At 38.0% G+C, this 25,120-nt stretch overlaps 1 protein-coding gene across 3 annotated transcripts in view; it reads left to right on the top strand.

The window, feature by feature from the left end:
* The window catches only part of mavs (mitochondrial antiviral signaling protein), a 309,827-nt gene extending 284,939 nt beyond the window's left edge, over nucleotides 1-24,888 (top strand). For all 3 annotated transcript variants that reach the window (XM_051928045.1, XM_051928043.1, XM_051928044.1), the window contains exon 5: nucleotides 19,089-24,888. In XM_051928045.1, coding sequence (XP_051784005.1) covers nucleotides 19,089-19,808 — 720 coding nt within the window. In that variant the 3' untranslated portion in view covers nucleotides 19,809-24,888. The remainder of the gene's footprint in view (nucleotides 1-19,088) is intronic.
* The last annotated feature ends 232 nt before the right edge of the window (nucleotides 24,889-25,120 follow it).

Raw genomic sequence — 25,120 nt, 5'->3', positions numbered from 1 at the left:
TAGTTGTACATGAGAAAAGCAATCTTGCCTCAAATCAATGGCAACCTTTTGTAGGTCTGTGAACTTAATTTAAAGTTTAGGTTTACACGGTGCTTTCTTTCCGAAGTACCTGCACTCATGAATATGTCTGTATGCGTCAGTCGCTCAAATCCCCGCGCTTCGCACCGCCGAAGTACTGCTTTTAAATTTTTATTAAGAAGAAAAGAAAAACTTTTAAAATTGAGGGAAAATATACCAATAACAGTTTGTTAAGGATCTGTTTTTTTGTGAAGCTGCGTTCACTCGAGTGCTCACTTCAAGCTGACTTGCTGGCTAACCATAAGCGTTACCTGGTAGGTAACCACCCATACAATCAGATTGTGAATCAGACTACGAATGCTGTGAATGTAATTACCCCGATCGACATGTTGTCAAATAAACGAACCACACGCCGTGGCGCAATTTTAGGGGCTTCGCCTCTAGCACTGACGTCCGAGGTTCGATTCCCGTATTGGAGTGAAGTGAGTGGGTGGTTACCTACCAGGTAACGCTTATGGTTGGCCAGCAAGTCAGGTAACATCAGCCACGGTGCCTTCAGTTGTGAGAAGCAGATCATAGAATGGATGAAAATAGTTTACTGTCAAATAATGCAAAGAGTATGCGACACCTGTTTCCCCCTTATTCTTGGCTCATCAGGCGTACACACTCACTGCACTCGCTTACGGTAATCGAACGTCGGACGTCAGCACTAGAGGGGTTTCGCAGCGGTGAAGTATTGCTTTTAAATTTTAATTAAGAAGAAAAGAAAACCTTTTTAAATTAAGTCTTAAAAAGAGGTGTAAAGATATTGACAATAAGCTACGCAAACCGACCAAGACATGCAATCGTTTAAATCAAGGCGCAAGTCGAAAAACACTATCCCATAATATTAGTTAACGATTAAGACATTTCTATATGTATTGTAAGCATACAATATAACTGATAATATGTTGCGCTTATTTATCTGGTGTACTGACATTTTTGCGCGTTTAACGGCTGAAATCTAACGTGGTTTGTGCCCTTCAGAATGAAAAGAGTTTGCATTTACCTTTTTAATAAAAGGCGAGCTTTTAAGCCTGAGAAATCACCCCGTAAATGCACACGTTTAATTGCACATGTGTGAATATGTATGCTTACACAGTATTAAAAGACACTCAACAAGTACACAGTATTAAAAGACAGTCAACAATTAACATCATTTACCTTCATTCCCGCGTTTGACTTGTGCTGTAAATCTCTTCCTCGTTTTCAGTTCACGTGATTACGTAGGAGGCGTAATACGTGATGACGCGATACGTGACTCCGCCTCCTCCATTAGAGTATATGGACAAAAAACAGGTTCCAGTTATGACCATTACAAGTAGAATTTCGAAATGAAACCTGCCTAACTTTTGTAAGTAAGCTGTAAGGAATGAGCCTGCCAAATTTCAGCCTTCTAACTACACGGGAAGTTGGAGAATTAGTGATGAGTGAGTCAGTCAAACAGGTTCCAGTTATGACCATTACGCGTAGAATTTCGAAATAAAACCTGCCTAACTTTTGTAAGTAAGCTGTAAGGAATGAGCCTGCCAAATTTCAGACTTCTACCTACACGGGAAGTTGGAGAATTAGTGATGAGTGAGTCAGTCAGTCAGTCAGTCAGTCAGTGAGTCAGTGAGGGCTTTGCCTTTTATTAGTATAGATATACTGTATATAATATGAGAAGAAAAATAAGTAATCATAAAGATGTATAAAAGGTAAATGCATTTAACTAGAACACAAATACAATGAAAATGGCCAACAATGGGGAGATGTTAAAACCTATTATGGAAAGGGAACACAAACATACAGTCATATGAAAAAGTTTGGGAACCCATCTCAGCCTGCATAATAATTTACTCTACTTTCAACCAGAAAGATAACAGTGGTATGTCTTTTCTAGGAACATCTGAGTACTGGGGTGTTTTCTGTACAAAGATTTTTAGTGAAGCAGTATTTAGTTGTATGAAAGTAAATCAAATGTGAAAAACTGGCTGTGCAAAAATTTGGGTCCCCTTGTAATTTTGCTGATTTGAATGCATGTAACTGGTCAATACTGATGCAACACCAAATTGGTTGGATTACCTCGTTAAGCCTTGAACTTCATAGATAGGTGTGTCCACTCATGAGAAAAGGTATTTAAGGTGGTCAATTGCAAGTTGTGCTTCCCTTTGACCCTCTGAAGGGTGACAGCATGGGATCCTCAAAGCAACTCTCAAAAGATCTGAAAACAAAGTTTGTTCAGTATCATGGTTTAGGGGAACACTACAAAAAGCTATCTCAGAGGTTTAAACTTTCAGTTTCAACTGTAAGGAATGTAGTCAGGAAATGGAAGGCCACAGGCACAGTTGCTGTTAAACCCAGCAGGTCTGGCAGGCCAAGAAAAATACAGGAGCGGCATATGCGCAGGATTGTGAGAATGGTTACAGACAACCCACAGATCACCTCCAAAGATCTGCAAGAACATCTTGCTGTAGATGGTGTATCTGTACATTGTTCTACAATTCAGCGCAATTTGCACAAAGAACATCTGTATGGCAGGGTGATGAGAAATAAGCTCTTTCTGCACTCACGCCACAAACAGAATCGCTTGATGTATGCAGAGGGAGAAGTACAATGTTCTGGAACGGCGGTCACAGTCCTCTGACTTCAATATCATCGAAAATCTATGGGATGATTTGAAGCAGGCTGTCCATGCTCGGCAAATTTAACTGAACTGGAGAGATTTTGTATGGAAGAATGGTCAAAAATACCTCCATCCAGAATCCAGACACTCATCAAAGGCTATAGGAGGCGTCTAGAGGCTGTTATATTTGCAAAAGGAGGCCCAACTAAGTATTGATGTAATATCTCTGTTGGGGTACCCAAATTTATGCACCTGTCTAATTTTGTTATGATGCATATTGCATATTTTCCAATAAACTTAATGTCACTGCTGAAATACTGTTTCCATAAGCTTAGCATGTCATATATTAAAAGGAAGTTGATACAGTGAAAGCTCTGCCAATGATAAACAAAAATCCAAACAATTAAGAGGGGTTCCCAAACTTTTTCATATGACTGTATTTACAGATTTTTACCTTAGTATTTAAAAGAAAATGTTAGCCAAGATTTTGAACACAGTAAAAGTAAATCATTAAATTTGTCAAAAAAAGGAAAAATGCTATTTTAGTTTTATGAACAAGATACTATTCAGAGTCAGTTATTATCCAGCAATATTCCATAAAAAATGTGTTCTATTTAAACTGACATTTTTCCTGATCTGTCCTTTAACATTTGTTCAGTAATAATATTTTTATATCACCTTTGCTTACAAGTATAGCTCAAATTGCTCTACAAAAATATAAAGTTACAAAGAAAATTGAAGGCATTATAAAAGTAAATAAGAAGCAAATGGATGGGTTGTTGTCCTTTCTAATAAACACACTGCATGGTCAAATTGCCAGGGACAAAGTCAAACTTGCAGCTTTCAAGGATGCTAGAGATAATAAACCTCTGGGGGTCCCAAGCCAAAGCCAGCACAGCCCCCTCTGCACATCCCAGCAGACATAATTGTGGCTGTCTCAGTCCAATCACAATTCCATTTCAGGACATCATGTGAACTTTGTTTCTCTCTGGCATCACAGGCATTTGAGTTGATGTAACAGACGGTGGAGATGCAGGGAGGCACCATTGCAGTTAACTGGAAAAAGAAAATGAGAAAAACAGCAGAAGTTACTGCCCAGTGCAGATCTTACAAACTGTACACAGTACCATTTCTCATCTACAGTATTACAACTACTGCTTGTAATTAAGAAAAAGACAAATTAGAAAAGTGGGCTTGTTGGAAGTTTTTTGAAATGCTTGACATTTGTAGCCTGACACTTCTCTGTTGGCAAAGCATTCCAGATTTTGTTGCATGAGTACAGAAAGTTGCCAGTTTTTATGGTTGATCATGGAATAACAAGCAAAGCAATGTTTGAGAAAAGAAATGTTGGGAGCAGACACTCCAAAATACAGGCAGGGTCTAAAATACTCAAAGTCTTCTACAAATTTAATAGAACCTTGAAATCAATTCTATGTGAGACAGGCAGCCAGTGTAATGAGACTGAGACAGTTTTCAGAAGAAAAAAAAAAACAAAATAGGCCAGTATCTCCTGATCACTTGGCAAAGGCACAGCAGATCACACCAGAGGTTTAGATGGAGGATTCTAGAAGTGCTGGGCAGGAGGACCAGCCACTACTTCAACATGGCACACATCTCTCCTTCCTTCTTCTTTAACTGCTGCCCCATAACACGACCGGACACTTCCACTTCACTGTAACTGTTAAAAATATAAACACAGTAGATACATGATGTTCGCTCATGGAGTTCAAACATTAATGAAGTGTACCCTTACTTCTTGGTACACCTGTAGATCAATTATTACCAAAGTTAACCATCACAATAGATAAAGTTCTGCTTAGAGTAAAGTCTAACTAATAATATTTTTTTAATCACTGTGTTTTTTTGTTGGATTTTGAAAGAACCCCAAATTAATTGTCATTATATGTAGCATGATTTTTTTTTCTTTTACATTACGCATACAGTAGACATTGTGTTACAATCTCTGTATATCTGAACTTCTAATGTGATGTGTTCAGGTGTCATTACTTACATGAAAACATCTTCATTTTTCTCTCCTGCTTTAGTTTTATTTTAAGTTAAAATTAACGCTCAGCTCTTTCAAAATCCAACAACAAAGCATGTAGCTTAAGAAAATAAATGTTATTTTGCAAAACAGAACATCCCTGTGTAGTAACTGCTGGTACTGATGCTCCTTAGTCTCTGTGTTTGTGGTGATTTACACTCTGAAGCTTTCCTGTCTAAAATTAAAAAGCCTGTGTTAGTTACTGGACAGAGTGACCAAACATACGGTACAGTATTCAAGGCAGGAAAATATTATAGATCAAGTAATAAATACGGGGAGGCTTTACAGGAATTATGAACAAATTACTAGTACTAGTACAAATTACTAGTAGTCTTACCTCTAGAAATAGCAAATCTAACATGAACTGCACACCATCCCGCACTGGGAATCTTAAAAGCAGAAGAAAAGAACATGGAAGGCTGGTTACCACCGGGCATCCTGTAGGGTCAAGAAAAAAAATAATAAAGGGGCAGTGTTTTTCTAGCTGCAGCAATAAGAAATAAGTTATTTCTAAGGAGCAAGCCTTCTCCATTATATTCAGTTAAATGTATGTGTACTTCTTCTAAACCAAAAGCTTAAACGATAAGCCAATGACATGTGACAACAGCAGGTGCCCAGCCTATCAGTGTGCCACATTAGACACACACCTCACTTCTCTGATGGCTTTGGATATAAACTTAAAATTGCCTGTTTTCTGCCATATAATTTTTTCTACCAAACAAGGTTAAAGAAATCCATTTCAAAATTATTAATAAATAGTTCCCAACTAACAAATTCATAAGTATGACATTAATATATCCCCAAAATGTAGTTTATGTACAAATAAAGACAAATCCCCTCTCACATTTCTTTTACTTCTACTATTCCAAAATGTTTTATAAAGATTTATTTCTGTTTCTGTCTTGAATGACAAAACAATCTCTCACTGTTTAAGTATTGTTTTTCTTCTGTATACAGTTTTGAAGACTAAATGTTAGAAAATGCAGTAACTATGGTTTCCTTGCTTCGTAAATTTCCGATACATAAGTGTAAAGTTCAGAATGTTAGACCCTCTATTACATCTTTCTGTATGGACATTAATATGCTAGAAATAGCTTTAAAAAACAGAAAACACACTAAAGCAATTAAAATGTATAAGATTCAGAGCTGCTTCATTAACAATTTGTATTGCTGTTATCTGCATCCCGCTTTCTCGTAATAACTTAGCTGCTGCTCCTCTTATATGTAATTTAGCCTTAGTCATTATGTATTTGTTAACTTTATTATGAAAAAACTATGGTATTGATGTAATCTGATATCAATATAATAAAAAAATACAGATGGCTTTGGAGGGCACACTTTACACCAGTCGAGTGTCAGTCATGCACTCCTAAATTCTATTTCTAATATGACATCTTGATTACATTGTTTTGCTTAATTATTAGCATGCTGTTCACTCTTTAAGATAAAAAATGTGAACAGATGTTAAAAAAAAAAACACCACCAAGTGCTAATAGGGTGTTACAAAATAAATTAAATACATCCATTAACCCAAATACGGAAAATGCTGCGACTTTCACATTTAAACCACGAGATTACAAAGTTCGTATTGCAACTAAAAATCATATAAATAAGTTGTTCAGTTTCTTTAGTTGTTAAGATGTTAAGTTCTGTATGTAGGGCCTGCCTTTTCCTGTGGAGAACTTCATTTGGACGCCTGGCTTGTTCTTCATCTATTCTAGTAATTTCATTTCTTAGCTCTGACACTTTCTTGGTTTCTAATTTATTTCTGTGGGAGAGATATGAAATAATCTGGCCTCTTAAGAAGGCCTTTAGAGTTTTCCAGAGTGTTCCTGCAGAGACCTCTGTGGACGTGTTTGTCTCTAGGAAGAAGCTGATTTGTTTAGATATAAATTCTGTGCAGTTCTCGTCTGCCAATAAAAGAGGGTTAAGACGCCATCTGCGTCTGATTTTAGTTCCAAGACTAGAGGGGCATGGTCAGAGATAACAATTGTGTCATATTTGCATGATTTAATTGTAGGTAGGAAATTATTATCTATAAAAAAATAATCAATTCTTGAGTAGCTATAATGCACTGGTGAGTAGAACGAATATGTTCTTGAGTTTGGGTTAAGAAACCTCCAGGGGTCTGATAAGTTGTGATCATTCAAAAACTGTGTAATTATCTTTGCAGTATTAGATGTCGTCCCCCCTGTCACAGGAGTCCTATCTATGAGTGGATTTAAAACACAATTAAAGTCCCCAGCCATTATAATTTTATGAGTGTTCACATTGGGAATGGATGCAAATAGATTTTGCATGAATTCCTTATCATCAACATTGGGTGCATAAACATTTATCAAAATCATTTTACTGTTATATAAGTTGCCCATGACCATCACATATCTCCCTTCAGGGTCCGACACTACATCTGATGCTACAAATGGAACTGTTCTATGTATGAGAATTCCCACCCCTCTAGTTTTCTTTATAAAGCTAGAATGGAACATTTGGCCAGTCCAGTCTTTTTGTAATCTGAACTGATCCTTGGTTAGTAAGTGGGTCTCCTGTAGAAATACTATTTTAGCGTTTAAGCCTGTTAGGTGAGAGCATACTTTCTTTCTCTTTAATTCGTGATTCAGGCCTTTAACATTCCAGCTCACAAAGTTAACTGTCCCATCATGGAGACATTGATTCTGAGTTTTTAATGTCATTTATAGTTTTAATTGGTAATATGGCAGTTTTAATCTTAGTTTCAAGATTCCCCATGAGTTATTGCATTTTAGCCTATTGTTGCATTGATATTTATAATTATAAGAATTACAAGAATAGATTAGATATAACCTGCTCTCCTTCTCTCCCCCCTTTATCCCCCCACCCCCCCCCCATTTTGCCTCCCCACATGAGGCTAGATCCCACTTCGCGATGTTCCAGTCCTCTGACATACGAAGAGACAGAGCACGTCCAAAATAAAACAAACCCCACCCTGCAGCGGCATTACAGAATTAAAACAGAGATATCTTTTGCAGTTAAATTCTTAATACTATCTGCCGAAGATGTTCTCATTAACAATATTTAAGCTTGAAATAATCTTCAGCGCTTTAAGTTAAGATATTAAGATTAAAAAAAAAAAAAAAAAAGAAAACAACCCTGGGAATGATTTTAAAAACTAGTCTAGGATAAACCTGGTAATTCCTACTGTAATAGTGTAATGGTAATAGTATAGATAGTAGAAAAAGCAATAAACCAAGGGTATAAAGTTAAACAGTCTACTTTAAGGTATAGTAAAATAAAAAATAAAAAAAAAACAAATCCTACTTTAATTACTTCCACATTTTCACACTCACGTCTATAACTCTATAACTCTGATTAAAACATAAACATATAAAGTCCAGATAAAGAAAGAAAGAAAAAAAAAAAAAAAAAAGGGATGTATAATTATAATACCAGTCTCTTTAAACATGGATCCAGAGAGCAGATTATAGGTCCTTCCCGTGCCTTGATAGAATACGGCTCCTTATTAACTTTCAAAAAAGTGTCGGAAACAGCTTCTTTAGTTCTTTTTCAGCTTCTTCTTTGCTTAAGAAAATATAATGTTGATCTTGAACTTCCACTTTAAGTTTGGCGGGATACAAGAGGCTGTATTTGATATCGGCTTTCCGTAGCAACTTTTTAATGTCGATGTAGGATCTGCGTTTTGCAGCTGTTGATGGTGAGAAGTCGGGAAAAATACGAATAAGATTATTTTCGAATATAATCTCTTGCTTGCGTCTGAGAAGTGCCATCACATCAAGCTTACATCGTAGTCGCTCGAAGCGGACAATAAAAGATCTAGGTTTAAAGGCGCTTGGTATCTTTGTGTGATAAGCCGTGGCTATCTCAATGTCGAGTTTAAAGTCATCTCCAATTATTTTAGACAGTAATTCTACTGCAAATTTCACTGGGCTTGAGCTTTCTCGTTTCTCAGGTATACCCTCAATTCTTATATTATTTCTTCTGCACCCATCCTCCAGGGCTGCAAGTCTTTCTCCAAGTTTTTTGCATTCCGAGCTTGCAGCTGTTGCTTTTTCATCGGCGTTAGACGCCAGTTGTTCCGCTGTTTCCACTCAAGCCGTGAGTCCCTGCTTAACGTCTTCCAGCTGATCTGAAATGTCATTAATATGGTCATCAAGCCTTTTCAGTTTGGAATTAGTTTCTTCAATGTGTTCCACTAATTTCTCCAACATGCCTTTAAAGTTCACGTCGAAACGTTTAAATAGATGCGGGGGACGTTGAGCTCAATGACTACCTTCTTAAGATCATTCGTGTTATCTTTCTTAAGCTTATTCATGGCCGTAACCATGGCAGTGGCCAGTGTAGCGATCATCTCTTTCAGTTCAGTTTTCAGTTCGGACAGTTCGCTTCGGCTCTCGTGCTCCGCGAGTGGAAATGCAGCTCCTGTTACAGCAGGTGCTGCGGGCTCGCGATGAGTAGATGAGAGCACGTCCTGCAGAGCCCTTTCTAGTCTCGAATGATCCTCAGAAATCGGCGATCCATCGCGACCTGTATCACTTGCACCTTCGCTCCCATTTTCACTCTCGACTGGAGACGATACAATGGAGCGGGGTCCCAGGAATTCTGCGCATTCGTGTACCTGTTCCAGGTCAGTCTCTGTGAGGCCATACCTTGCACTTGCACTCAGGCCGGAAGTCTGTCCAGACTTTGATACAGCTTTAAGTTTCTTTTCCGGTTCTTTCTGACTTTTCTTCTTGTTACTCATGCTTGTATATTGTAGTGGAAGTTCCTTGGTCGGGTTAAATACAGGATACCTCTAAATAATATGAAATACGTGGGAAAATAAAGCCGCTGCTAGCGGAGCTCTGCTTCAGACGTCCATCTCCTATAAACGGACGAAACCAACTTATTTATAAGTCTAGACAGCATTACTATGAACACGGAGAAAAAGCTAATAAGCTTTTAGCTCAACAAATTCATAAACAAGAAGTTCACAATGCAATACCAGTAATCACCAACAAGAATGGAGAAGAAATCATCGACCATAATAAAATAATGCACACATTTAGAGATTACTATAAGTCTTTATATTCCACTGCGTCCGAAGAAGACAACACACAATCTAATGCATTTCTGGATAATTCACAAATACCACAAATAGATGCTTTAAGTGCTGAGGAACTGGATAAACCTCTAACGCTAACAGAATTACTAGACGCTATAAAGTCACTACAAAGCGGGAAATCATCAGGCCCTGATGGTTACCCCATAGAATTTTATAAGAAATTCTCCACTCAGCTAGCTCCACTCTTATTGGTAACATTTACAGAAGCTAGAGACAACCAAATTCTACCTCAAACATTTCGACAAGCATTAATCACCGTCTTTCCTAAACAAAATAAGGACTTGTTACAATGTGCATCATATAGACCAATTTCACTCCTGAATAATGATGTTAAGATACTCTCAAAAATCCTAGCTAGAAGGATGGAGAAAGTGCTGCCCTCTGTAATATCACAAGATCAAACTGGATTTATTAAAGGCTGACACCTATCTTCAAATCTCCGACGCTTGTTTAATGTCATATATTCACCAGCAAAATCAAACACCCCAGAGATATTACTATCATTAGACGCAGAAAAGGCATTTGACATGATTAAATGGAATTACCTTTTCACTGCATTGGAGAAATTTGGGTTTGGCCCGAATATTTGTGCTTGGATCAAACTACTGTATACCAATCCAGAAGCTTCAGTTTGTATTAATAACATTTGCTCAGACTACTTTAAACTAGAATGTGGTACCAGACAAGGATGTTCCTTGTCGCAACTGTTGTTTGCAATCGCTATTGAACCACTGGCGGTTCACTGCCGAAATTCTCATCAGATAAAGGGGATTGTCAGAGAAGGACTGGAACAGAAAATTTCTCTATATGCAGATGATATGGTCTTATATATATCAGACCCAGAAAACACTGTCCCCGCTGTTTTAACAGCACTAACAGAATTTCAAAAGATATCTGGTCTTAGAATTAATCTGAATGAAAGTATACTCTTTCCAGTGAATTCACAAGCATATAATATTAGATTAGACACCGTACCTTTTACCATAGCAGATCAGTTTAAATACCTAGGGGTAAATATCACAAGTAAACATAAAGCTCTTTATCAACAAAATTTTGGCGTCTGTATGGAAAAAATTAAGCAAGACTTGCATAGATGGTCAACCCTTCATTTCACTCTAGCCGGAAGAATTAACATTGTTAAGATGAATATCCTTCCTAAACTTTTTATTTCAAAATATTTCAATATATATCAATAAATCATTTTTTAAACAGTTAGATTCAATAATAACCTCATTCATTTGGAACTCAAAACACCCACGTATCTGAAGAGCGACCCTACAAAGACCTCAGGCAGAAGGTGGCATGGCTTTACCTAATTTTCAGTTTTATTACTGGGCAGCAAACATACAAGCCATAAAAACCTGGACACAAATAAATGAACATACACAGGCTTGGTCCGCAATAGAAGTAAAATCCTGTAGTACTTCTTTATATTCCCTGCTCTGCTCTCCAATAAATCAAAGTTATCGCAAATATACTAATAACCCAATTGTGCTTTACTCACTCAGAATATGGAACCAAATTAGGAAGCATTTTAAGATGGAAAATATTTTATCAGTGGCACCTCTGCAGGAGAACCACCTCTTTCAACCTTCGCAAGTATATCCAGTTTTTAATACCTGGAAAAGTTTTGGGATTAAAATGCTCAGAGATCTTTATATAGACAACATATTTACATCTTTTGAACAATTACGTTCAAAATTCAACCTCCCAGCTACACATTTCTTTTACTATCTTCAAATTAGAAATTTTGTTAAACAGAAATTGCCCGATTTCCCCCACCTTGCACCCTTCAGAATGCTGGAAAAAATACTGCTCAATTTTGAAGAAACAAACACTATTTCCGCAATATATAAAATCTTATTAGAGTCCCTACCTTTCAAAGATCCAAGAGGACATTGGGAAGAAAATCTCTTAATCAATATATCAGAAAAGGAGTGGAAGGAAGCAAAGCAGAGAATTCACTCGAGTTCTATATGTGCAAAGCATAGAATTATTCAACTAAAAATTATATATCGAGCCCATCTGTCTCGCTTAAAACTGTCCAAAATGTTTCCAGGGCAGGATCGAACCTGCGAACGCTGCAACCAAGCCCCTGCCTCACTGGGTCACATGTTTTGGGCCTGCACTAAACTAACATCATTTTGGACAAAAATTTTTAAGTGCCTCTCAGACAGCCTTGGTATCACAATCCCTCTTAACCCATTAACAGCTGTGTTCGGTGTTCTTCCAGATGGACTTGAAGTAGAGAAGGACAAGCAAACTGTGATTGCATTCACTACACTTTTGGCACGCAGACTTATTTTGTTAAATTGGAAGAATCCTAATTCTCCTCTTATAAGTCAGTGGGAAACCGATGTTTTATATTATTTGAAATTGGAAAAAATCAAATTTTCAGTTAGAGGATCTGTACAAAATTTTTTCAAAACATGGCAGGATTTAATCAATATTATTTTAGAATAAGAGAAATAACTATTATTGCATTTAACTCCCTTCTCCATCTCTTATTTACATAGATATTCACTTCTCCCTTTCTTTTGTTTAATGTTGCCTTATTAAAAAGCCTAAAGCAATTTTCCTTTAGCTAAGCTCTCCTTCTCAGGGGTGGGGTTTGATTAGTCTTCAAATTTGTTGGGTTATAAATTGATCTGTTTGTATGGAATGATTACAATGAAAATTAATAAAATAAAAATATTAAAAATCATATAAAGACCATCACAAAACAGAATCATAAGCAGAACTTTGCACGATACAGTCCTATAATAGTAACAATAAGAGCAGCTCACTACTCAAAACATTAATTCTGGGAAACGCTCAGAATCGAACCAGCAACGTTTTGATTATGAGTCAGCAGTTCTTACTGCTGCACCACCCAAGCGGGCTTGTCGCCGTTGTACCCTAACCAAATTTCTTTTTCTTCGGTTATATTCTTAAATAAAAGCATACTTGTTTTGTTATACGTGTGCCTTTTGTGAAAGTGTTTACTTGATATTTATTCTTCAGTCTTGACACATACAGTTCATCTCAAAATTTTGTCATTAGTACTATAACATGAAAAAAATTTCTGTTTTAGGCATGTGTTCAACATTTCTTGCCTCACATTTCCTGTCATCCTACATTTACATAGATCATTGTAGACACAGAACACACATGAAATGCATGTGTTCCAAATAACGATATATTATTTTCCCTGTACAACTCTAGGCACCTCACACCCAGATAAACAGACTTGAGCTGCAGTGGTGAGGGGATGGGATAGCAGGCTGCTTGTGCTGATCAACACATTTGCAAAACAAAAGGCGCTATTTGGAGAGGTGTGAAGGAATTTAAGGTGGCCTGGGATTACGAGTTTTGTCGTAGGCTTCTGGGATTCTAGTGTTAAAGGCCTGGTGTTACAGGTTTAACATACAGGTGTTTAATGTTTGAATTTTGTGTTTTGTGATCCTGCTTCAAAATTGTTTATTTTTATTCGCTAGTGTGAGATGGTTCCAAATTGTTTGAAGATTTAAAAGGAATGAGAGGTGGCAAGATATTAGGAGATGGATTCACTGCAGTTCGTATTTTGCTATGTCTGCATAAACCCCTTATGCAGTAAACCCCAAACATCTTCCTGGGCACACCTTGGTATTTTTGTCTGTAAAGTGTTATATGTCCTCTGATTCAGCACAAATTCAGCTTTCCATTCATGATATAATGAACAAAATACTAAACAATATAACATATGAAAACAGTGAGGGTAAAGAGAGGAAGATATATCCATCCATCCATCCTCTTCCGCTTATCCGAGGTCGGGTCACGGGGGCAGCAGCTTGAGCAAAGATGCCGAGACTTCCCTCTCCCCGGCCACTTCTTCTAGCTCTTCCGGGAGAATCCCAAGGCGTTCCCAGGCCAGTCGAGAGACATAGTCCCTCCAGGGTGTCCTGGGTCTTCCCCGGGGCCTCCTCCCGGTTAGACGTGCCCGGAACACTTCACCAGGGAGGCGTCCAGGAGGCATCCTGATCAAATGCCCGAGCCACCTCATCTGACTCCTCTCGATGCAGAGGAGCAGTGGCTCTACTCTGAGCTCCTCCCGGATGACCGAGCTTCTCACCCTATGTTTAAGGGAAAGCCCAGACACCCAGCGGAGGAAACTCATTTCAGCAGCTTGTATTCGCGATCTCGTTCTTTCGGTCACTACCCATAGCTTATGACCATAGGTGAGGGTAGGAACGTAGATCAACTGGTAAATAGAGAGCTTTGCCTTTCGGCTCGGATACTTTTTAACCACGACAGAACCGATGCAGAGCCCATATCACTGCGGATGCCGCACTGATCCGCCTGTCAATCTCCAGCTCTATTCTTCCCTCACTTGTGAACAAGACCCCAAGATACTTGACTTCCTCCTCTTGGGGCAGGATCTCGCTAAAATCACAAAAATCAAAAATAGTGAAGAAACCAATAAAAAAAACTAACTAATTGAATCAAAGAGCAAACAGAAAAACTAATTCAAAAAAAAGAGGGCTTAACTCTTTTAGGGCTAATTTTTTTTGTTTCTTTTCTCCCAGGGCTGAATATTTTTCTAAAAACTCACTTTAAAAAAAAAAACACAAAGCAATGGTTTAACACATCAACTCAACAAAAAAAAATATTTTTGACAAATGTTACTGTCTTGCATGTTGTATGAGACTGCATACTATATGAAATCACATACATATCACACACATGTTACACAGCAAAGTCCTGCAAGGTATGATAATTGCTCAAAGCAGCCAGTTGCATGCATTGCCACATTGCACTGCTTACAATGTGTTGCACTGGTGCCTCATTTTCAATTGTCTGTTGCTGCACACAACACAGTCAGGTTTGTATGTTTTGTCGTCATATGTTGCAGGAAAGTGGCGCTCAGTCAGCCTGTCTGGCACTGCTCTTTATGATGGCCTTCCTCGCTTTGCAAAAGGCACTGCAACATACTCTGCCAGCAAGCTGTCAACCACCTTCTTGTGGAAATCTGCTGTAGTCATAGTGCTGTCACTGTTTGCCTGCTTGAAAAATATATAGCCATTTGTAAGTGCAGTCTCATGGATGTGATGGTACACAGTGTGGTACCACTTGGTGGACTTAAGGTTGTAAGTGTATGACCCCAGCATCTGATCCAGTCAATCAACTCCAGCCATTTTACAGTTATACTCCTCAAGTGCAACTGGCTTGTCCAGCTTCCTACCTTCTGGGTTTCCCTTTTGACTAATAACTCTCACATATACTGTTAGTGTGTACTGTAGAGAGATAAGTCACCTGTTTGACATCATGCCATTCCACTGCCACCAAGTTTTCCGCCCGCATGAAAACCGTATTGTCACTATTTTTCATCTTCAGCCTGTCTGGCTTCAACTGTGAAGGCCTGTGTGTCCTGTTCACCCTCACTGTGCCACAAGCTCCAATTCCCCTGCTCTGTAGCTCCATGAATAATTCTGTTGATGTATAAAAATTGTCCATGTACACAACATAACCCAAATGTTCATAGCCCTGAAGCAGCTCCAGCACAACCTGGCTTGTCAAGGGATAGTTCTCTCTTTAAAAGGAATACTTTCCTGTATATGTGATTACTTTCAGGCAGAAACCAGTGTTTGCTTCTGCCAGTACAAAATACTTTATGCCATACTTTGTGGGCTTATCTGCCATATACTGGTGTAAAAAAAGGCGTCCCTTGTATTTTATCATAGATTCATCCACAGACAAATCATGGCCAGGCTGATAAAATTGTTTATAGGCTGGTTCCACAATGTCAAGCAGGAGCTGAACTTTATACATTGGGTTATAGCTTGGCTAGCCACTTGGAATTTGCTTCTGGTTATCACAGAAGTGAATAAAACTTTGTAGGAGCACGAACCTATCATGCAGCATAACCTGTCCAAAGCCACCTGGGGACAAAGCACGTTTGGACCAATGCTCCCTGAAGTTATATTGCCAGTCCAGTCCCATCTCTATTTGTAATGCCACAAAGCCCTTCATCTTGTCTTTTGTTGTGGGTTAACACTTTGAAAAACGAGAATGCGGTGCAAGCGCAGCCCGCAACTCAAAAAATTGCTCTGCATACCTGTTTGTCTCGTCTGACAGTAGCTGAAAGGCAGCCTCAGGATAGAACAGCCTGAAGTAGTACAGCGGCTGGTAATCTGTCGTGTCCAACAGCAAGCCATGCTGTCTTGTGAAGTCCGGTAGCCAGTTTGGCTCCCACAGATCAATGTCTGGGTATTCCTGCCACATGAACCTTGCATCGGCTGCGCGAATGCACTCAGCTGGCAGCCGATCAGCTGGGGCAGCATCGGCTGGTGTCAGATCAGCTGATTCCAGTTCCTCACTCTCTTGCTTCATCTCCTGATCACTCCCAACAAAATCAGATTCTGAAAAATCAGAGTCCGAGTCGGCGATAATGCGCAAAACACTGTCTGCTGAGTATTTTGTTTTCTGCACTCGCTTCGCTCCCTCGTAAGATGTTGATGCCATCTTGCCTTTGTTTACATTTTATAACTCATGCATACGCAAGGATTAGATGCCGAGTCAATGAGTCTAACATTCCTCCAAGCACAGAGGGAATGCCTGTGACGTAACAGTGAGTTTTGTTACCATTAACCGCTGATTGTCGCCCTCTACCCCTGGATGTCGACTTTTGTCAACATGCGCCCTGAACCCCTCCTGTCGACAAAAGTCGACATCCGCCCTAAAAGAGTAAATTACCAAAAACCAATACATCCAGACTCAAAATCCTTAAAAGACAAAGCAATAATTTTAAATAAATGATAAAATACAAAACAAACATAAAAAATAGCTGAAGATTAAAGCTTTCCAATGTCACAGTACTGTGGTTAGGGCAGCAGGTGCTATACATCAGGCTCAAAAGCAGCCCAGTTGACCACGGCATCCTAATAGATGCCCACATTGAAAAAGAAGAATATGGCAGTTGCTGTCAATTGTCTCTGATGAGGTAAATCAGCTTCTATTTTATTGGTGCAGTTTATGCATCAAAGTCTTACCACTGGCTAGTGGTTGAGATTTGCTAGGTCTGTCTCATCACTCGGCATAAGCCATCAAAAGGTGAATTAGACTGAAATAAAATGGGTGAACAGCATATCCAGCCATATGATATGGTATATGGGAAAGGATGTATTGAATTTAGAGAGTGCTCAGTTGAAAATCGGAGACTCGTACTCCAGCAAAATGACCACAAACTTTTAGTACTGAGGGTGGAACTATGGGTGAGAAGGGACAATTGAGATTGAGTTGTTTATAGGTAATTGCCAGGTGTAATTTATCCTGCCCCACTTTTTAGACAACTTGTTCTTAAACCCAGTAAGATATATTAGTGCTATGATATTAGTAAACAAACATTTTGCTAGTTGAGTCCTCCCTTTGTGACCTTGACCAAGTTATGATATCTTGAACTCTAGTAGCACAAAAAACAACTATTCAGTGATTTTGTTGTTGGATAAAAGATTCAGTTAAATGCTGTATAATTGTAGTAGTGTAATCATATTACTGGGCATTGATGAAAAGTGAAAACCTAATATGTCAAGAGTTTATTATTAGCATATATAAGAAAAAAATCTTCAGGAATGTAGATTAAGAATATACCCTAGGTTCTTGTCTATAAGCCGGACTCATGTATAAGCCGGAGACCAAAAATCATACGAATTTTTAAAATAAAATCGTATCATAGATAAGCCGGACTCATGGATAAGCCGAACGTACTATAACCTATAACTAATAGAAGGGAGGGAGGTCAGTGGTCTCACTCGCACCCATTTAATTTCTTTAAGGGGGGAGAGAGTGTGAGATATTGGCGTCTCTCTCACTCCCCGCATGGCACGGTTGGAGCGGCCGGGAGCGCGTTCTTTCTGCTCTGGGTGTCGCCGAGTCAACACGCGCGCGTAGCGGTCATTTAAATTGTGATTTTATATGTAAGCATATTTAAATATATATCGCGGATTTTTTGCTGGTTCGCGGATTTCTGCGGACAATGGGTCTTTTAATTTCTGGTACATGCTTCCTCAGTTGGTTTGCCCAGTTGATTTCATACAAGGGACACTATTGGCAGATGGCTGAGAAGCTAGATTGCTTACTTTTCTCTCACTTTTGCGCTGACTATCTGTGATCCTGACGTATGGGGATTGAGCAGGGGGGCTGTTTGCACACCTAGACGATACGGACGCTCGTCTAAAAATGCTGAAAGATTATCTTCACGTTGCTATCTTTTGTAAAGCTGATTCCTGAAAAGACATGCTGCACAGTGCTTCGCATACTTAAAAGCTCGAAGGGCACGTATTGATTTTTGACTGAAAAACAAACTCTGTCTCTGTCTGTCTCTCTCTTCCTGCTCCTGACGGAGGGGGTGTGAGCTGCCGCCTTCAACAGCTTTGTGCCGCGGTGCTTCGCATACTTAAAAGCCAAACAGACATATTGATTTGTTTGCTTCACTCCTTTGAAGAGGAAGATATGTTTGCATTCTTTTAATTGTGAGACGGAACTGTCATCTCTGTCTTGTCATGGAGCACAGTTTAAACTTTTGAAAAAGAGACAAATGTTTGTTTGCAGTGTTTGAATAACGTTCCTGTCTCTCTACAACCTCCTGTGTTTCTGCGCAAATCTGTGACCCAAGCACGACAATATAAAAATAACCATATAAACATATGGTTTCTACTTCGCGGATTTTCTTATTTCGCGGGTGGCTCTGGAACGCAACCCCCGCGATGGAGGAGGGATTACTGTATAAATCGGATTTATGTATAAGCCAATATTCTATTTTTTCATTTTCACAACTTTTTTCCTTAGATAAGCCGCGGCTTATAGACAAGAACTTAGGGTACTAGATTCTCAAGAGCTGTTTCATCTAGTTGAAACACTAGGCATACTTTGATTAGGTCACATCTGCAAGGATTGTATTTAAGGGGTCCTAAAATTGTGCTGGAAATACTTATGATTGCTAGTAAATAAGGACTTCCAGTAGCTTCTTTAGCTGTGTTTTCATTGTATCCTATACTATTACAGTGAAAGGAGCTGCCAAGAATGCATGATATTACTTTGCAGCCATCACAGTGATTTAAACAATGCATGTTCTGAGGTCCATATATTTTATTTGAGTGCATTTTGTTCGAAATAACAAAAAAGTCAGTGTGGTATGGTTATGTTTAGGTTTTTCTTTATGAGTGACTTGCCAGATCGTTTATATTACAGTGATATATTTGGGTAATGCATATAAATACTAGTATTAACAAAAGCTGACAATGACAGTCCCCATTTTATGTCTCTTTCAGACTGAAAATATCAGCCAGACTGTGCACCAGATAAAACAAGATGCTCCCAGAATTCCCCAGTGTCAGTTTTCCACCACACATGCTGCTGCATGTGGAGAAAGAGCCGAAAATATATTGGAAGAAGAAAATTTTAGCAAGCCTGGAATGCTGAGGTCAGAGCTTTTTCCAAGTCTATCTGAGGAACCTTCATCAGCTTACTCTGGAGGTTCAGCGAGACTAGAAATAAGTAATGTTTCATCAGAGAGTGAAGAAACTACTGTGGAGAATAATCCAGAGGAAAATCACTACATGTTTAGAAGTTTGTTGGATAGTTCTCCTTCTCAAAGTATGTTAGAGGAAGGGGCTTTCAATAGAAATCAGCATTATAATGATCCAAATTCCTCATGGCCAAGTCCTTTTGGAACTGTCTTGTACAGAGGTACACCACCTGAAGAAAACACATACAGTTCCTTCTCTTCATTAGGGGTGAAAGAGATTACATTTTCTGAAGAGCCTGTCAATGATCAAGTCAGTGCTGCAAATGAAGTTTCTGCTGCAAGGGCTTGTTCTAATACCAGGAATGATTATTGGAGCGCAGACAGAAGCATGCCTAATGTTTCAGCATCCACAGAGAAAAAGAAGGATGATGCAACTAGACCATCAAATCGTTACTTGACTTTAGCAGTCCTAATTGGTGCAATGGCAGTTTTGGTATTCATCTGGAAAAAGATGCACAAGTGACATACTTGGATTAAAACGTGGCACTTTTGTTGTGCATTTTTACTGTTCTTTTTCACTAAGTTCATAACTCATATTATGTTAGCTTTTCCTTACTTCGTAGCATACACACAGTATGTTTTAATTTTAAAGTATGGTTACTCTTATTGTGTTAATATGATTTTATTTTCAGGTACACATTAAAATATGAATACTTACAGCTAGGGGTGAGCAGTATGACCAAAATTCTATATCACGGTATTTTTCTAAATTATCCCGGTTTCACGGTATTCGATGGTATTTTTTTCCCCATGCATGAGTGGATGTTAACCACATTTTCCACTGAAATTACTGGCTAAGAATAACCTATTCCACTGTCAAGAGTATTATACACTGTACAAAAAAAACATTTTAATGTGCACACAAGTATTAATACAGTTTTGCATTGCCCCATAAAGTGATAGTTTTCAAGGGGGTGGCACTAATGGAGAAGGTATCACATTGCATGACAGATGCAGTCAAAATATAGAACCTTTTTATTGAACAAATTTTGCAAAAACTTAAAACTATAATTTTGACAACATATTTTCAACCATACAAAGAGGCATTTAGACTTAGTAAAATATCCAGAAGTGTTTGTCAAAAGTTGTATTGCACTGAATATGTCTTAGAAAAGGAATAAATAGTAAATATTTTTTGTAAACCAACTACACTTTCTGTTAATGTTAACAATCTCTGTCCACTGACACGTTAAAGTGACTTTTTAAACAACTTTATCATCATTAAACTGCATAATATTTAAACTAATAAAAATAACAATAAAATAAATAATAGTATTATTACTGATAGTTGCACTATTACTTCAAGACTTCAAGCCCAGGTGCATTACACAGTATTCACCAAAATAAAATAAAATAAAACAAGTGCAACTTGGTGATGACATCTTTACCAACTGAACCATCATTTAGGCAAACTGCATTAATATGGACCTTGCTTCAAGCTAAGCTATATGCATAAATAATATACCTGCAACTTGCATTTATAATGCTATTTGTGGTATAGCCCTACGGAATCGTATTAGGGCCACGGTGAAGAAAAAAAATAATACGGACACGGAAGAAAAAAACAAACTATATGTCGAGAATAAAGTCAACATTTTCACTTTATTCTCACCGTTTATGTTGAGATTAAAGTCGACATTTCCACTTTATTCTTATAGTTTATGTCGAGAATAAAGTCAACATTTTCACTTTATTCTCGCCGTTTATGTTGAGATTAAAGTCGACATTTCCACTTTATTCTTATAGTTTACTTCATAATTAAAGTAGAATGTCGTAAACTAAACTTCTTCCTAAAATCAATGTTTAATTTACTAGATTTTGTCAAACCCCGTCATAAGTTAATGCAGCACATTAAATGCTTTGTGTTGTGTTCCCCGACCCAGTTGTTAATCACTACACTTCTTAAACTGACTTCCTCTGCACTAAGAGGAGTCAGCGATCACCATACAGAATCCATTCACTTCATGATATTCCTGCTCTCTAAAAATTTAGAATGCTAAGATAAATACTTGATATCATTTTCATGATGAAATGCATTAAAGCAGGCATTAAACATGCACGGTAGTGAGGCGGTAGTGCTGCTCCCTCGCAGTAAGGGGTCCCCAGGTGTATGTTCAGTGTAGAGAACTTTATCGCAGGTGTGACGAGGCTCCAAAAAACTGGATGTATGAATGGGTATCGCACAGGTTTAACTTAAATATTGTATAAATGTTGGGTTTGTGATCTGGTGGTCGGAGACACGAACACAGAATTCAATGCATGTTCTTCTGAGCAGGCTTTCTTTATTGCACGCGTGCTGTCTCTATCTGATGTACTAAAACCCCAGTTCCTATCCGTCCTTTTTCTTTCTCCACATAACCAATCACCACACGATAAACGTCTTTGTGAAATTAAAACTAGTTATAAACTTAGCCCACGGAGTGTTCAGAAATTTAAAAATATCTTCGTTATACATGTTTAATTATGCCATCCATTCAGAGTTGCGCCCATCTCTGAACGAGTCGCCTACACATCGAAGGATGAATACAAGCAAAACATAACACTAGCAGGGTCAATATAGCACAACAAAACCCCACATCCTACATGACTTTGAAAGGTAACTGAAGCACCGAGTAAACCCACCAGAGAAACATGCAAATGCAAGGCAGGCACGCCGCCGTGCCCCCATATGATTAATGCATGCTTTAATGCATTTCACCATGAAAATTATATTAAGTATTTATTTTAGCATTCTAAATGTTCAGAGAGAAGGAAGATCATGAAGTGAATGTATTCTGTGCGGCGATCGCTGCCAGCGCCTCCTCTTAGTGCAAGAAGAAGTCAGTTTAAGAATCACTTAACACAAAGCATTTAATGTGCTATATAACTTATGACGGGGTTTGAAAACATGTCGTCACACTATTACACAGTACCCAGGTACATTACACTGTATTGAAAACAAATAAAACAAGTACAACTTGGCTTGCAGTATTATCCAGTAGTATAGAAACAGTATTTACACATCTGACCTTTTAAAACTAAAGTATCTCCAGGCTCTCTGTCCATTTTCACCACGCAGCATTCCTATGCTACCGCCCACTATTTGGTGGTGTAGCAGTGAAAAAGAGCCCTAGTGCAACAAATCTGTGTTTAGCGGTGTAGCAGTGAAAAAGGTCCCCACTTGAACAGTTTCCCGCTGTGCCACGTTCCGAGCGTCGTTTAGGCAATTTAAACCGGTGCTGCGGTACAAGAAAAATCCATATCATAAAAAAAATAAAAAACGGTTTTCGGTATGAACCGGTATACCGCCCAGCACTACTTACAGCTATACATATTATTGGTAACACTGAGCAGAACTTTTAACTTTTGTATTGAAATTATGCTCTTTGAATAAATTATCACAAGTTGCGAATCATATCAAACTATAAATATGACATTTTTCCAGGGTGAGCACTACCCCACTTCATATATAGACCAGTTGATTGGTAAAGGAAGACAGTGTCTTCTACACTTTCCAGTAGGTCAGATATATACTGCTTTCTTTCTACAACTGACGTGTACAGCCTGTTTAACGACAGTTGGGTTAGTCAAATAACAAACAGGACTGTTAAATTGTTAAGTAGGTTTGAAGGCTTTTGGCAGAACGAATGCATAACATTGAGACATTGAAAAGGGTAAAGTCTATAAAGTAACATTGATTTTTTTAATTTCTTCATAGGGAGTGCAAACAAAAGACAAATTATAACGTGGAAGTAACAAGCACAATATACCGCAAATTCAATGTTACTGCTGTATTAGGATCCCAGCGGGGTGTGAAACTTGAACTGAAGCAATGAGGGACATCATTTGAGATGATTCACCCAATAAATGCTTATCAGTATTTAATACAACTTGGGTTATTGTTCATATATTTAATGTTTCAATATCTTTGATAAACCACAAATTAAGTGTGGTTTTGAGAATGATATTGTACTCATCTTAGTCTATAAACTGTTGTGACAAATCTGGAAAAATCTAGGCACATAGTTTGTTAAATACTCAGTACCATAAAATAGTTAGAAAAGCTTTAGTTTCTCCTTTTATATATTTTAATTTATTCCTCATTTATAGCCCAAGTATGTTTCTTTTTGTAACTTCATGTTGAACAATTGGTAAATAATCTACCGCCCCAGCCAGGAGCAAGAGTTAGCCATCAAGATGTTTCATTCATTAAGAACTGCTTTTGTCACTTTTATGAATTCACTTAAATTCATTTTTGTGATATTGTGTATTATCAGCCTGATATTTCATAGTCCTTAATCTGTTTAAAGCAGTACCATGGTAGTGGAGTGTGACAGTATATTTTGGGTTATCAGTGTAATTTTTGTTCACTTTCCAGGAAAACAAAAATCATTCATACTTTAATATTCAAAAGTCTGTCTCTAAAGTGACAATTAATATAGTACATTTACTGTAGCTACTTTTTCTAATCATTATATGCTAGTAATTACTATTACTACTGTAATAGCAGTCTAGGACATATGATCTGAAACAATTCTGACAGCCTACCCTTCCTGGGAAAGAGACTGTCCTGCATTTCAGTGTTATATGTAGAATAATCATCCATCCATCCATCCATTTTCCAACCCGCTGAATCTGAACACAGGGTCACGGGGGTCTGCTGGAGCCAATCCCAGCCAACACAGGGCACAAGGCAGGAAACAATCCTGGGCAGGGTGCCAACCCACCGCAGTAGAATAATCATTGTTTTCTTTAATTCTGGTAAACCCATTCCCTACAGCCCCACAGCTTCTATTATTTCTTTTCTCAAAGGACTCAGGGTTGTGTTATACTTTTGCTTTTTTGTGTGCATTTATTAACAAGAGTTCATTTATGCTGTATGATGTTGGAATTCATCACACTTTCTCAGCATACATGAACTGTGAGTTACAAATACAGATAACCTGGTAGTGTTGGTATGTAACACCTTTCATAGTAAGCATTCTGTCCCTCTAAGGTAATGTCGACTCCTCCAGAAATGATCTATTGAGAACACACAGGTAGGCATGTGAGGCCAATACATTTAATGCACTGTTGACAGAACATTTTACTCCACATACTTTTTCTCTGATTTACTGTATGCTTTGGCCTTAACTTTTCAAAAAGTGCTGCTTTCTATTATGCATGTGTGTCATTGCTTGTTTGTGATATAATAAGAAATAACCTTGAAATTCTACATTTGTGTGGCTGCTTCATACAGAGAAAATGTTCACAGATGTTAATAAACACATTAAGGTATACAACACAAGGCAGTAAAGGAACAGTACACAGAATTGCTGGGTAGGTAACTGTTTTAGTAAGAGGTCTCTTACACATTCTGAGCAGGGTTAATGTTTGTCATCATGTTGAGAAAATAAAAACAGTTATATTGTTTGGTTGTACTGGGACCGCTTACGTTTGCTCATTTATTAGGATAGACACTGTAGCTCTCTTGGGAACGTTTAACATGAATTTAAAATAAACCATTTCAGCCAGTTCAGTTTGTTGGCTTTTATTTTGATAAAAGTGTCTTTTTTTTTAATGTGCAGAGTTTCTGTGTGACGCCATTTTTTGTGTGAGGTCTATACGTATGATGTTGTCTTATGTTAGTAACATTATCTAAATTATATGAATTTTGAATCAGATTTCTTTTTAATATGCCATCAAAGTATTTACTACTACTAACTGCTACTTTCTTCGAGTCTCAGGATTTCTAAGATTTTTTGTACTGCACTAAGAGATACTACTGGGGTGTTTAATAAGGACACATTTTCAAAC

The sequence above is a fragment of the Erpetoichthys calabaricus genome, chromosome 5 (assembly GCF_900747795.2).
Source record: "Erpetoichthys calabaricus chromosome 5, fErpCal1.3, whole genome shotgun sequence".
In the NCBI taxonomy this organism is placed as follows: Eukaryota; Metazoa; Chordata; class Cladistia; order Polypteriformes; family Polypteridae; genus Erpetoichthys; species Erpetoichthys calabaricus.
Note: the sequence above shows the minus strand (reverse complement) of the source record. Positions and strands in the feature narration are given on the sequence as shown.